Genomic DNA, 15,633 nt, shown 5'->3' with positions numbered 1-15,633 from the left:
CCCGCCCGCCATGCCCGGCCCGGCCGCGGGCAGCAGGGCCCGGGTCTACGCCGAGGTGAACAGCCTGAGGAGCCGCGAGTACTGGGACTATGAGTCTCACGCCCCGAGCTGGGGGTAAAGCTGCCGCCGCCCCCCGCTGGGCCCGCTAACCCCCTTCTCCGCTAGGCCGCCCCCTTCAAACCGCGTTCGGCCGGTGTGATCTGTCTGCCTGCTCGCCCCTCGGGGCCGGCACTTCCGTGGGTCTGCGATGGGAGGCAGAGGCCCCCATCTCGCACATGTCCTTTCCTCACCCCACCCCCCGTGTTGTCCCTTTCTCCCCGCTTTGCGCACCCCTTCCCCTACCCAAGTAATGCTTTCATAGTGGGGGAACAAGTGGAGGGTGCAGGGATCAGGGCCTGGTGGAAGTGAGGGAGAGTAGCTCTTCCACCTTAACACTTTGGGGTTTGTACTGAGGTGGGAAGTCGACAACTGTCTTCCTGAGCTATTAAAATTCTCTGCCTTCTTCGTTGTCTGAAATGAAGCTAGGTGGGAGGGAATTACTTAAACACGTCCAGATTCTCACAGTGGGCACTGTCTGCCTTCGGGCTGTGAAGCAGGTGTTGTGAAGCCATGGACAGAGGAAGCATCCTCTGGGCTTCCAGGATAGATGCTTTTCTGTCCCCTCTAGTTTGTCGTTCTGCTACCCCATCTCCCAAAGTTATGAGCAACCAATTAGGTAGGAGCTCTGCAGAGTTAAGGGAGCCAAGTTTATGTTGTAGCTTTCATTTAGGGAATGAGTTGTGGCTGATGTATGGACACTTCCAAGTGTTTGATTAATGGAAGTGGCTGAATGGACTGTACAATGGGCATAGGCTTGGTTAATCCCAAATCCTGGCATTTATGTGTGTTTTTTGCCTTTCACAGTAATCAAGATGACTACCAACTGGTTCGAAAACTTGGTCGGGGAAAATACAGTGAAGTATTTGAGGCCATTAACATCACCAACAATGAGAGAGTGGTTGTAAAAATTCTCAAGGTGAGTGTCCAGAGTGGCATGTAACATTCCCCCCGGCAGGTGTGAAGGCTATAAACTATCCCAGCATGGTCTAGAAAGAGCAGTGCAAGTTCAGATTTTATGTATCTTCTGTCTGATGTCTCTTTATTGCTTCTCCCATTCTGTTTCCTGTATCTTTCAAGAAAATATACAGACTGGTCTCAAATCTAAGCATAATTCAGGAACATCCTTGTTCTAAAATGTAATTTATGGACACCCAAGGCAAAAATTCTGAAAGAGTTTCATTTGCAACAAAATAAATAGACATTCAAAAGAAAGAGAAGCTTTTTGATGGAGATTCCATTAATTTAAGGGCTCCTTGAGGGCTGTGTTTATTACTCCTGGTGCTCTGTTATTCCAGAAAGAAAGCTGGGAAAAATTGGAGTGGCTTCAGAGATGAGTTTGAAGCCCAAGTGGAGGGAAACTCCTTGGGATAATTACTTGTTCTCCTTTGGCTGTAAATTTCAGGTGGGGCGAATATAGTGAGCCCTTAGTGCTGGGAAGCCAGGTTGGGGAACCAGTGAGCCATTGTTGCTTATCAGCTAGTAAAAGTGAAATTTGGAATAGTAGAAGGGTACACTTATGATCACTAAAATAATAATTGGAACATGACTTTGTATCTGGTTTAGCGGTCTCAGTTTGATAATGATGCCTTTTATTATCTCTTGAAGACATGATTTTAATGAGCATGAAAAAGTGGCTAAATTGTTCTTCAGGTAACTGACTGTGTAGCTTTAATGTTTTATAGGGTATACTAAAAAGTAATACTTAGAGCCTCTGATGAGCTCATTATTGCCAGATCATTTAACATGTGTACATGTCATTTAAGTGAAAGATTGAGGGGAGAATGATAACAAGTGCCTTTATGTATACATGATTTCCAGTGTGGCCATTTTGCAGAGGTTCTGTGGGATTGAAAAGCTGTTTTTTTGTGTGGTAGGGCAGCTGTGTAGGTAATCCCTGTTTAATATGAGGGGTCAGGCTTATGCTTTCTGGTAATAACCTCTCAGAAAAATAATCAGCTCCATCACTCAGTACCATCCTAGCCTAGTGATAAAAGAACAGAATTACAGTAAAGAGAAATAGGCAGACTCATTTGTGCTGTTGAACACTGGGGATAAGAAGTAGGGAACTGATGTTGCAGGTAAGGAGTCCGACTCCCTCTTCCCTCAATGTCAGTTGCACCTGAAATCACAGAGTCTTAAAAAAAAAAAAAGCATAATTGTTTAAAGAAATGTTCCCTTCAGAGAAGTTGCCTGGGGGAAACTACATTTTCTTTATGTATATAAAAGAACATGTTTTTTAATATAAGATGCTTGACATCTTCCTAAGAAGTAAGCAAGGCATAAACTGAAATTAGGAATATCCATGTTCCATTGCTATACATTCAGAAAAATGAATTCCTGACTCTAAAGCTGTTTCAGAAAAATACCTAAAACTTTTGTGCAGTGGCAGAATTTTAGAATAAATGTGCAATTTCCTGTGTTATCTTTTTAGAAGGAACAGCATTCAGGTATTTGTATAAATACCATTGTGTTCATTTAAGAAAGCATCACATTGTTCTTTAGTCATCCTTGTAAAGAAATTCATAGGGTCAGTTGCTGAATAGTTTTTCTCTTGCTCTAAAGATCCTCAGGATATGTTAGGAACCCAGTGAGGAAGCTGTTGTAGATTATTTTTACAAATAAGAGATCTCGGCTGGAAGAGACTTATCTAAGATCATTATGTTAAAATGACCCTTAGTTGAAACTCCTGTTTCCTATTTCTTTTTGTTTCTTACCACTCATTTTAGCATTGGATTGTAGGATCTTAACATTGAGCACAGAAGTTCTAGTGTTCTGGAATAAGAAGTAGGGCTTCTTTGATACTCTAGTGAAGTGTTTCTGGGTTCTTTTCAACACGGTTTCTTTTCATGGTGTAGCCTGAACCACCTTGTTTCCACTGATGATGAAAACTACGTTTACTTCTTTACATTCTTCGAAGCCCTGTAGCATTTCTGTCCAGATTTTGTTATGTCAAGCATGGGGTGAGAAACCACTAGTGGTATTGTTGCAGTTTTGTTGGTACAGTGAATTAAAAGTATTTTTAAAAAAGAACAGGGTCTTTATCCCAAGTTGTGCTTCTTTATTCAGATAAGTTGAAATTATGACTAATATCTGCTTTTGTGCCATTTGGTCATAGTAAATTAGGTCCTTAATAACTTACCAGCTGCTCATAATTTGGCGGAATCTAGAAAAGGCTTCCTTTTCATATAAGCTTACTACATTTCAGCTGCAGAATTGCGGTTGAATTAATGTACCTGTGTATTGCACACATAGGAATCTAGATACATTCCTTGAGGGCCAGCTGTCTTCTTTTTTAGTCAATTACATTTCTTATCAGTTATTTCCAACATGTGAGAATGGTTGGATGAAGAGTGACCACAGAAGAATTTCACATCATTTAATTTGCATCAGTAGTTTTCTAAGTATTTATTTATCATAATAAATTTGGTTATTAAGGTGTAAGAATTTAGAAAATGGTGAGTAAAATTTTACTGTCCATCCTTAAGTGAAATTCTGGGGCTAAAACCTTAAAACTGTCCAATTAATAGAGAGGGTATATCTTTTTTGATAGAAACTGTTTTGAGGAGAAAAGAGAAAAAGAGTGAAAGGATGGTAAGGATTTATATATATAGCAAGGCAGAAACCTGCTTTAGTGCCATAAGTGTCATCTTTTGATTCTGAAAAATCAATTCTTCAGTTCCTTTGTAGTATCTCTTAGAAAGGCATACACAGAAATAAAAGCATTTGGCCATTTTTGATAATTTTTGTCATTTAGTGGACACTATGTATGTGGATTTCAGTACTTCTTGGGGTCCTTGAGATCTTTCAATTTAAAGTGCTATGTCTTGAATAGGAGTCAAGAGTAACACTGTTTTTTTTAATTGCCTAAGGATTGTGCAAGAAGCAATCCTTTTTTTTTCTTTGAGACAGAGTTTCACTGTGTTGCCTTGGGTAGAGTGCTGTGGTGCCACAGCTCACAGCAACCTCAAACTCTTGGTCTTAAGAGTCCCAAGTAGTTGGGACTACAGGCTCCTGTCAGAACGCACAGCCATTTTTTGGTTGTAGTTATCATTGTTTGGCAGGCCCCCGGCTGGATTCGAACCCACCCGCCAGCTTCGGTGTACGTAGCTGGTGCTATAGGCACTGAGCCAAGCAATACTATTTTTAAAAAACAAATGTACAGCATTTTGAACCATTCCTACAATGAGTTGGAAGCCCATATAAGGCTTACTAGTAATAGTCTCATTTTATAAGTGCTTGACAGTCCATTTTTCCCTAAGAAATTAATTCTTAAGCTTAAAAGAAAGAATGGTAGTATTAAAATTTGTTTTTCGGCTTGGCGCCTATAGCTCAACCGGCTAAGGCGCCAGCCACGTACACCTAAGGTGGCGGGTTCGAATCCCCAGCCCGGACTCGCCAGACAACAATGACGGCTGCAACCAAAAAATAGCCGGGCGTTGTGGCGGGCGCCTGTAGTCCCAGCTACTTGGGAGCCTGAGGCAGGAGACTCGCTTGAGCCCAGGAGTTGGAGGTTGCTGTGAGCGTGATGCCATGGCACTCTACCCAGGGGGACAGCTTGAGGCTCTGTCTAAAAAAAAAAAAAAATTTGTTTTTCAAGTATGTTTAGCATATTTGTTTATAGATATTTTTAAAATGTCGTGTTGTAGGAGGTAGTGTCAAAAGAAGGATGAGCATTGATGCCAGATCCTTCTTAGTAACTTCACAGTGAGCTGGTGATCTTTATATCAAAGGGTGTTTGAGCCTTCATTTCTCCTTTCTTCAGTAGGTTTTTTACCCTCCACTTAGGCTTATGTACGAAAACATCTTGAAGCAACCCATTTGTGGTTTATATCTTAAATGTTTATAAATTCTAGTTTTTACAAATGTTTCATGGAATAAAAGCAGTTAAAACATTATTAATATTAAAATAATATAAATGTTAAAAAATCACATGTGAACTAGGCTGTTTCTAATATGTGGTTGTGGTATCACTGATGAAGAGTGTAGTCCCACAGAACATGGGAGTTTATAAACTGTTGGAAACCAAACACTTTCTATGTATGAGCCATGACACAGAAAGGCTGTCATTTGCTCAGGGTCACGTGGTTAGGGCTGGAAACACTGAGTTTAGGGCCCCGGTATACCTGTCATGGAGTCTTGGTAGATTTAGGAGCATTGTTAGGACATTGACTTCTTGATGTAGTGAACTGTCTGGGAAGGATTGAGGAGGAACTTGCTAGAAATCAGATGAAATTAATTTGTTTCCAATGAGTTTGGAGTTACTCTTCTCAAAGGAAGTATTTGACTTTGGTGAGTTGCTAGTTAGAAGTATGGAATCAGGAAGACCCAGAGAACAATAGAGATCCAGGCAGGGGGTCTCAATGATTTGTAACCACAGTAACGTGTTTCAGGCATAAGTGAGATACTGTTTATTCTTGGTTTGAAGCCTCAGTAAGCATGGTTTCTCCAGGTATTATCATGATCACTTGCCAGATTTTTGAGTTAACAGTTATCTCTTTAACGTAGAATTTATTCAAAAGTGAACCGTGGGCTCGGCGCCTGTGGCTCAAACGGCTAAGGCGCCAGCCACATACACCTAAGGTGGCAGGTTCGAGTCCCCAGCCTGGGCCCGCCAAACAACAATGATGGCTGCAACCAAAAAATGGCCAGGCGTTGTGGCGGGCACCTGTAGTCCCAGCTACCTGGGAGGCTGAGGCAGGAGACTCGCTTGAGCCCAGGAGTTGGAGGTTGCTGTGAGCGTGATGCCATGGCACTCTACCCAGGGGGATAGCTTGAGGCTCTGTCTAAAAAAAAAAAGTGAACCATGAGTGAAAAGAATATTTTGATGTAGAGTACCCATTTTCATCGGTACAATTTCAGTATCTGCCACTTCATACTCAGGGTGATACAGTGTAAGAAGTGCTCTAAATGGACTTAGAAGTCTTGGGTTCCATAACTAGCTCCTTCATTTATACCACTTGGCTCTGTTTTCTCATTGGTAAAATAGGCATATATCTTATTTAACCCACAAAGTTGTTGGGAGAATCAGAAGAAAAGTAGATGACAATGTTTAGTAATCTACAAAACGTTTTTCTTTCCTGGAAGAGTATGGCCCAGGAGGTAGACTGCTGGATTCAGATGTTCATTTCAACATTTAGAAGCTCTGTGACATTAACCAAATGTATTTAGACTCTGTGCCTCAGTGTCCTCAAGAAAAACTTTGTTAATAATACTCATGTGAGGGAATAAGAGGCAGAACTAGGAGTAAAAACGTAACATTCTCTTGATGAAATTCAAAAGGCCTGCTTTGTGTCTTGCCACTTTTGCCCCCAGTTTTTTTTTTATGTTAAAATACATATGAAAGGTACAAAATTTACCATCGTAACCATTTTTAAGTGTATGGTTTAGTAGTATTTAAATGTATTCATGATGTTGTGCAACCATCACCACCACCACCCCCATAATTCTTTTTGATCTTGTAAAACTGAAACTCTATTCATTAAACAGTAACTCCTGTTCCTCCCTCCCCTCATCCCCTGGCAGCCACCATCCTGCTGCCTGTTTCTATGAATGTGACTTTTCTAGAGACCTCACGTAAGTGGAATCATACAGTGTTTGTCCTTTTGTGACTGACTTATTTCACATAGCTTAATGTCATCAAGAGTCATCCCTGTTGCAGCATGCGTCAGAATTTCCTTCCTTTTTAAGACCAAATTAATTTTCCATTGTATGTATGTACCACATTTTGTTTATCCACTCATACGTCGGTGGACATTTGAGTTGCTTTCATGTTTCAGCTGTTGTGAATAATGCTTTGAACAAAAGTGTACAAATACTTCTGCAAGACCCTATTTCTTTTGGGTGTAGTGGTATTGGGTGTAGTAAGTCTCAGAAGTGGAATTGCTAGATTATAAGGTAATTCTATTTTTAAGTTTTTGAGGACCTTCCCGCAGTGGCAGTGCCATTTTACGTTCCCATCAACAAACTACAGAGGTTCTTATTTCTTCACATCTTTGTTAGCACTTGTTATTTTCTGTTGTCTTGATAGTAGCCATCCTAACGTTTGCAAAGTGGTATATGGCTGTCATTTTGATTTCATGCCTCGCCTTTTAAAATCCTGAGAAGAAATAATTACCCGTAAGGAGTTGATAATGTAATTGGGATGTGAGACTGGAAAGATTAGAGGAAAACTTGCCATGAAGAAATTGCATTGCTCAGGTAGTATTTATATTTCGGTCAGGTGCAGTGAGTTTTGGAGACGCTAACAAGGTAATATACATCATCATTCAGGCAGGACTTTCTGCCTTACTCCATCCTTCTGCATTCCTGGCAACCATTGTGATGATAACAGTATCTTAGTCGTGCTGTCATTGGTTTGGTAGAGTAAAAGTAACTTCACATCTGAAAGTTGTGAACTGTATTCCTGCCTGTCTTTCATTCATTCATTCAGTTGTGGTCGGAGGAAATTTAATTGAGTCTTTACCTGTTAATAGTTTCTGGAATTTGTTATGGTCATAATTTTTACACCTTTGGTAGATGTAAGTTTGTAAGTTCAATCACAGTTAATGCAAGTAGTTGAAATAATTCTCAAGTCTGGCTTTTTTTTTCTTTAGCAGCTCTGAGTAAATAAATAGGAGAGATTACTAACTTAATTTTGTCACTAAATTTGTTTTTTAAAATTTTTAAATGAGAATAAATGGGAAAGAGATCAGCACCTTTCTCTTGATTTAGTTTGAACAAGTTTTTCCTGAATAGCGAGAACTGATCACCACATAAGCAACAACCTTCTGAAAAGATATTTTTTCTTTTTTTCATTTTTCAGAGCTCATGTATAGAAAATTTTAAATGGGTACTTTCCCCCTTAAATATTCTCTTTAGGTATGTGCCAAAATTTATTTATTACTTGAAACTATTTTGCAGGGTGGTTTGTACAATAGCTAAATTGATTCACTTTGAATCTTCTAAACACCATGTTCATTTAGATATTCTCTGAATTAGAACAAGTAATTGGTCTCCAGGTGGGAGACCTTTTTGTAATGTAAGAGGTGAACTTATGAGATTATCATGGAAATGTGTGTATTTTCTTCTTTGTGTGTAATTGGTAGTTTTCTTTAGGATGCCCACAGTCTTCCTTTAGGGATCCTAACTTTTTCTCTTTGATTCCGGTTTGTAGAATTAAAACAATCACTTTCACTTCCTTGTAGCTCCTTGGTGGTTTAGTTTCTGGAGCATCTCAGATTTGGAGGAATAAACTGAGGCTGAAGGGAGCTACTTGTAGCCTGATTCTTGATGCTTTGAGGGGAGCGTTCTGGACTGTATGTAGATCACCTTCCTCATTCATAGTCTGTGGGCTCTCATGAGGACTCTAGCTGCTCCAGGACTCTGTCATGCCACTTCAGAATTGCCCTACTCTTCCCAGTCTCTAGTTCAGGAAGTTGTTGGACAGGTGAGAGGTAGCAAAATATGTTTCAGGTGCTCCATAGGACGCCTCTAAACATACTGAAGGTAGCTTAATCTTAACTGGGTTGTCCAGGAACAATCTGCTGGTCTGGCCCGTTGCTAAATAACAGGAGAGTAACTCAAGACTATATGGGACAGCACCACAGAAGCAACTTATTTAATGGATTACCCCTGTAAAGTGTTAGAAGTAGAAGAGGTTTTGGGGTGTCTGGCTGCAGAGTTTTTTCCTCTTACCCTTCCCACAGATTTGTAGCTGCATTCCAGAAGTGGATGCAGCTCTAGAATTTTCTTTTCTTTTCTTTTTTTTTTTTTTTTTTTTGAGACGGAGCCTCAAGCTATCCCCCTGGGTAGAGTGCCATGGCATCACGCTCACAGCAACCTCCAACTCCTGGGCTCAAGCGAGTCTCCTGCCTCAGGCTCCCAAGTAGCTGGGACTACAGGCGCCCGCCACAACGCCTGGCCATTTTTTAGTTGCAGCCATCATTGTTGTTTGGCGGGCCCAGGCTGGGGATTCGAACCCGTCACCTTAGGTGTATGTGGCTGGCACCTTAGCCGCTTAAGCCACAGGCGCCGAGCCTAGAATTTTCTTAAAAGGCATTGACTATATAGGTAGCATTGGCTGAATTTATAGGATATCCAACTTTTATTTTTCTTTTAACTTCTTAATGATTTCAGACTTATAGAAAAGTTATAAGAATTCACATTCTCAAATTTTAACATTTACTTTATCCTGTCTCTGTCACATACATAGTGGAACCTTCATAGTTGACCACCTACCTCCTTAAGTTGATCTCTTTTTCATAGACCAGACATGTGGTATGTGTACCTATCAGTACAGTAGGCCTAATTGCTTATGTTGACCAATTTGTTACAGTCCCTTGGGTGGTCAACTTACAGAGGTTCTACTGTATGCACATTTGTTTGTGTGTTTACATGAATATGTACATATATAATCTATGTAATTATATTTTGTGTATTTTTCTGAGGTGTTTGCAAAAAAATTAGTTATCTCTAGAGACTTTAGTGTGTATTTCCTATAATGTTTTATATAATTATACAGTTCCATGTTCAAATATCAGAAATTCACATTGATACAGTGCTATTAGCTGATCTATAGACCTCATTCACATTTGCCAAATATCCTGACAGGTTTTTTTTTTAAAGAGAGTCTTGCTCTGTCACCTAGGCTGGTGCACTGGCATTGTAGTTCACTGTACCTCAAACTCCTGGGGTCAAGTGATCCTCCTGCCTCAGCCTCCTGAATAGCTGGGACTACAGGCACATATCACACCTGGCTAATTATTTAATTTTTTGTAGAGACAGAGTCTTGCTATATTGTCCAGGCTGACCTCAAAAATTATCCTTATGGTGTTCTTTAGAGCAAAAAAGAAAAAAATCCCAGAGCAGGTGTTACATTCAGTTGTCACATTTTTGTAATCTGGAACAGTTGCTCAGTCTCTTTTATGATATCAACATTTTTTAAGCTTACGGGCTATTTTTTTGTATGTCCTTCTCTGGCTATTTTTTGATTGAGTTATACGGTATTTCATTTTCCTAAAATTTTGAGTTCCCTAAAGATGAAAAGGCACTAAGGAGTAAAGTTTCTAAGTGGTGATAGGGAAGTGGCACAGCAGCCAGATCTGCTCAGCTGGAACCCTGGCAGAATGGGGAGTCAGCACCGTCATGGCAGCAAGACTCCAGTCTCTGGTTGAGCACCCTGTTATAGGTGATGCAGTTTTGTAGTCTCTGCGTTTTGTAGGCTCTCCCTGTCTGTTTTATTATGTGTTCAAAGCTGTAGCTTAGTGACCAACAAAAGATAAAGGTTTCTCTGGCACATGTGTATGTTACATTTTCCCCCTCTCACCACCACCACATACCACACACAGGCTTTTTAAATCTTGTCTTACTGTTGTACAGCAAACCCGATGGCCTCTCTTTGCTTGTACTGTTATAACAGTGTCTCAGTGATGGAATACTCCTTTTCCTTAGTACATTTCTCCCATTAGCCACCGTTGGGAAGCAAAAGCACAGTGACTAAGAGCGTGGCATTCAGAATCAGACCACCTAGCCTTGATTCTGCCCCCACTCTTAGCTGTGTGACCTTGGGCAAATAGCTCAACTTTGCTAAGTCTGTTACATAGAGGTTTTGTGAGGATTAAATATAAGTTATTACTAAATAACAAATTATTATTGAAACTTTGAAAATAGCAAAACTAACATTATTGGGTACTTATTGGCCATCATTGTTCTAAGTGCCTTATAGAGCATACTTGATTGTGATAGACTTATTTTTTTTGAGACAGAGTCTCACTTTCTTACCCCCGTAGAATGCCGTGGTGTCGTTAGCTCATAGCAACCTCAAACTCTTGGGTTCAAGTGACCCTGTTGCCTCATCCTCCCAAGTAGCTGAAACTACAGGTACCTGCCACAACAGCCAGCTATTTTTTAGAGACAGGATCTCACTCTTGCTCAGGCTGGTCTCAAACTTGTGAGCTCAAGCAATCCACCTACCTTGGCTGGGATTACAGACATGAGCCCCTGTGCCCAGCCTCGACATATTTTTTTCAGAACTACTTTTATTCTTCAGACTCTACAACAAGATAAAATGTACATACGTAATATATTTCTAATAAGTCTAATTTTTGTTTCCAGCAGACCAAAGGTTAAAAGAACTTTTGAATCACTACAGTATCAGAGATCACTTTTCTTGTTTGCTGATCCAACATCTCTTTCTTTGGGAGTGGGAGATGCTGGGAAACAGTATTGGCTCTGTACTGATTTCAGATTCTAAATATTAAGGAAATGGGAGTGGTGACAGGAAATGGAAGCCAGCAGCTGGGAAACAAGTTTGTAACTTGATGTCAGTGAACTGGTCTTTCACTGGTGGAAGACAAAATTACATGTTACTCATTGGAAGAGCAGGTGTCTCACCATTTTGTTTCAGTTTTTCCATTTGTGAATGTGTTATATACAGCTGTTCAGAGCTATAACATTTTCATTTGGCAGTTATCTAGTAACGGAGTATTTTATTTTTAAAGTATGACATGGGTGTCAAATTTTTAAGTGCCCTAACTGTAACTACTTAAAAGATCTTGACACATAAGCTGGATGAGACTGTAGAATATTTAATGTTAAAAGTTCTTACGGGCAAGCCAATTTAATCTCAGAGTATTTTTCCTTCTAATTTAGGCTTGCTTTTTAACACAGTACACTGTACAGCATAGCACAGTATTCATTTGATTGGCTAACAGTGTTTTAAAATTTTATTTATCTTATTAACTTCAAAAAGAATCTCACTTCTGATTACTCTTGTGTATTTAAGCCAGTGAAGAAAAAGAAGATAAAACGAGAGGTTAAGATTCTGGAGAATCTTCGTGGTGGAACAAATATCATTAAGCTGATTGACACTGTAAAGGACCCTGTGGTAGGTGCCTAATGGTTGTGGGGGAGTACTAGCAGGCTGGGGTAGGGATATGGGAGGGTTGTTAACACACAGAACCTCAAATGATTGTATAGTGTAGTGTTTGTCTTTACTTCTGAATGGTTGTGAAAACTAGAAAAAAATCACAGTGGCCCAATGATGGTATAGCCACCACCACTTTTTTGGAACCTAATAGTGTACCACAAAGAAGCCCTGTCCTAGGTTTGTTACCTCATTATTTTGATTCAACCCACAAATGTTTGCTGGGTGTCTCCTTTAAGCCTCTGCTTCCCCCCTAATTTTGAAAGCTTGTTGCTGGCAGTTTGTATTATTTTATCCTTACTTAAGTAAGTGTGGCATTTGAAACTCTGAATCTGCACAGGGTATGTGGGATATCTCCATGTAGACACCTGGTAATGAGAGCTGAGCTGGTCACAGCCCTCCCAGGCCATGGATGGTTGAGGAAGAAGTCTTACTGTTGCTCAAACTAGTCTTTAATTCAGCATCTGCCATTAGGGCTCATAGTGTATGTGTATATGCAACTAAATATTTTTGTTAATGCTTAATTTTTAGCTATTTTAGATGTGCTGTTTAATTTTGTTTTCTCTCTCTGGAGAGTAACTTAATCTTAAGTGCTTTTGACTAAGGTTAAGGACCCGCTCCCTCTCACCCACTGCTGTACCACTTCTATCCCTTTTCTGTTCTCAGCTTGCTCTACCTCAAATATTTCCCTTTTCTCCTGTGATAGTTTTTTGTTTATTTAAGAAATAGGTCTTTGGCTCAGTCTTTGGCTGTAGTTCAGTGGTTAGGGCACCGGCCACATACACTGGGGCTGGTGGGTTAGAATCTGGCCTGAGTCTGCTAAACAACAATGACAATTACAACCAAAAAATAGCCAGGCATTGTGGCAGGTGTCTATAGTAACAGCTACTTGGGAGGCTGAGGCAAGAGACTCACTTAAGCCCAAGAGTTTGAGGTTGCTGTGAGCTGTGACGCTACGGCACTCTACTGAGGGTGACATAGTAAGACTCTGTCTCAAAAAAAAAAAAAATAGGTTTTTGCTTCTTTCTGCTAAAGACATCTTCATAATACAGTAGCTAACATGCATTGAGGGTTTACATGTGCCAGGCACTGTGTTTTGTCATTTAATCCTCACAACAGTTCCATGGGGTGGGTACATCTGCCTTATATGAGAATGAGAATAAGAAGTCTATGGAGGCTAAGTAATTTGCCCAAGATTACACAGTATTGTTTAACTGAAGAATAAGGAGTGTTTTCCTTTTTCTGTTTTCCTTCTGAAAAGACTAAGGAGGAGTGGTTGTATGCCAGAATGTGTCTAATTGGCATTAAAAATATATCCCATCCTGATTAGCTCAGATTCTATAAGGATTGGCTCTGGACTGCCTAATATTTGAAAATGGCCTGCATTAAAAATGAGTCTTGTCCATTTAAGATAAGCACCATATAAAAATAAGAATTCAGGCTCCGCACCTGTGGCTCAAGTGGCTGGGGCACCAGGCACATACACCTGAGCTGGTGGGTTCAAATACCAGCCCAGCCCGCCAAACAACAATGACGGCTGCAACCAAAATTAGCCAGGCATTGTGGCTAGTGCCTGTAGTCCCAGCTACTTGGGAGGCGGAGGCAGGAGACTCGCTTGAGCCCAGGAGTTGGAGGTTGCTATGAGCTGTGATGCCACAGCACTCTACCCAGGGCAACAGCTTGAGGCTCTGTTTCAAAAAAAAGAATTTCAGAAGAATTTTTAAAATATAAGCCAGTAGGTAGTATAAAAGGAGCATTATCTAATCTTGCTTTTGTTTTTTAAGTTAACAGAACTTAGTGATACCTGTCTTTTAAGCCATTTTTGTACTTTGTTACTTAAAGTGTGTGTTCATTTTACATGATATGTAAGACAAGTAAATTTAAGATGACGAAAATCAAAGACTCCTTTACCCCTGACTTTTAAAGGATCAGGCTTACTCCACAGTCCCATAAGGAGATCTGATGGCCTAGAACTTTGGGCCAGTTGAGAATCATTTGATTGTGGCTGCTATCGGGGCTGCTGCAGGAGTTGTTTCGGCATGAGTGCACTGTGGCCTGTTTCCTAGGTGACTTTCACCTGGTCCTTGAGTGAAAGTGCCACTGGTAAAGATTTCCAAGATGATTTTTTTTTCCTTTCTATAACCCTTTATGCCTCTCTTTTTCTCCCAAATTTGAAAGCTTATTACTGCCATTTCACATTATGAAATGTAAATCCTACATTTGAAAATCTAGATATTACAGGAAATATTGAACATTTTGTACTCATTGATTAAAGATTAGTTCTTCAGGATGGTGCCTGTGGGTCAGTGGGTAGGGTGCTGGCCCCATATACCAAGGGTGGCGGGTTCGAACTCAGTCCTGGCCAGCTAAAGCAGCAATAAGAATTGGAACAAAAAATAGCGGGGCATTGTGGCAGGCGCCTGTAGTCCCAGTTACTCAGGAGGCTGAGGCAAGAGAAGCACTTAAGCCCAAGAGTTGGATTCACTCTACTGAGGGTGACAAAATGAGACTCTGTCTCAAAGAAGAAAAAAGATCTTTAAAAATATTTGATTATATGTAATTTTTTGGAAACACTTCTGCTTTGTAAGGTGAGATGGTCTTTAAAGATCTCTAGCCAAGGCAGTAATTTTACAGTGTAGCATATTGATAATTTCATGGGTGGTTTTATTCTTTTGGACCCTGAAAAGACCTATAATAATTCTGTCAAGTGCCTCTGGCTTGCTAAACCAAGATGAAAATGTGTTATCCTTTTGTAGTTAGCAAACTGAAACACTGCAGAGTGTAAATCTTCACATAGCCAACCATTGATCAGCCATTGGTAGGTTATTTCAAGAATACATTCTTTTTTTTTTAACACTTTATTACAAAAAAGTTTCAGCCATTTATGAAAGTAAGGTGAATAATGAAGCGAACCTCCCTGTACATGTTATTTAACTTTAGCAGTCAGCCGGCCTATGGCCAGCCTTGTTCATCTGTACTCACATGCCCCATTGTCCCCAGTTATTTTGAAATAAATTCTAAGATACTGTCAATTTTCATGAAGACAGTTTTGTAACAACCTATCCCTGAAAAGTAAATCCCTTTTTCGTCTAAGTGGGATTTGAATAGTCCATGTGGCAGAAGCAAATTATATTGATTATTGTTTGGGTACTTAAAAAGCATTAATATTCTCTCTTACAGTCAAAGACACCAGCTTTGGTATTTGAATATATCAATAATACAGATTTTAAGGTGCGTATACTTTTTCTTTCTGGCATGGGGTTAATGGGGGTGTGTGTGGAGGTGGTGATAAGTACTGCTGACGTCAGAACACAAGGGTCCAGAGATGTCACTGGTGAGAGTAGGACATAACAGTGCACTTCTTATAGCATGAGTACAGGATGCAGAGAGTGGTTACACTTCCTAACTTGATGACATTACTCATTACACTTCATCTTGCTTACTCCGGCAGTAGCTGCTCAGCTGGGTCTAAGCTAATGCTTCATCTGTAATATAACACTCCTGTTTGGGGCAACATGGTTTTGAGTGGTTATTAACTTTGATTTTCATAAGAAATCTTAACTTTGCTGACATGACTAAACTGATACAGAGCTCTTTGAAAAAGAGGAAATATATCGTATTCAAGCTATCAA

General features: G+C 40.1%; 1 protein-coding gene across 2 annotated transcripts in view; it reads left to right on the top strand.

Moving 5' to 3' along the window:
- The first annotated feature begins 6 nt into the window (after positions 1-6).
- Positions 7-15,633, top strand: part of CSNK2A2 (casein kinase 2 alpha 2) — a 41,293-nt gene continuing 25,666 nt past the window's right edge. Inside the window, exons 1-4 of one of the 2 annotated variants that reach the window (XM_003792587.3) lie at positions 7-114; positions 904-1,015; positions 11,861-11,962; positions 15,182-15,232. In XM_003792587.3, the coding sequence (XP_003792635.1) occupies positions 11-114; positions 904-1,015; positions 11,861-11,962; positions 15,182-15,232 (369 nt within the window). In that variant the 5' untranslated portion in view covers positions 7-10. The remainder of the gene's footprint in view (positions 115-903; positions 1,016-11,860; positions 11,963-15,181; positions 15,233-15,633) is intronic. The other variant, XM_023514770.1, reaches the window with a different exon arrangement.

Source organism: Otolemur garnettii, unplaced genomic scaffold (genome assembly GCF_000181295.1).
Source record: "Otolemur garnettii isolate 467f Iridium unplaced genomic scaffold, OtoGar3 scaffold00058, whole genome shotgun sequence".
Lineage (NCBI taxonomy): Eukaryota > Metazoa > Chordata > Mammalia > Primates > Galagidae > Otolemur > Otolemur garnettii.
Note: the sequence above shows the minus strand (reverse complement) of the source record. Positions and strands in the feature narration are given on the sequence as shown.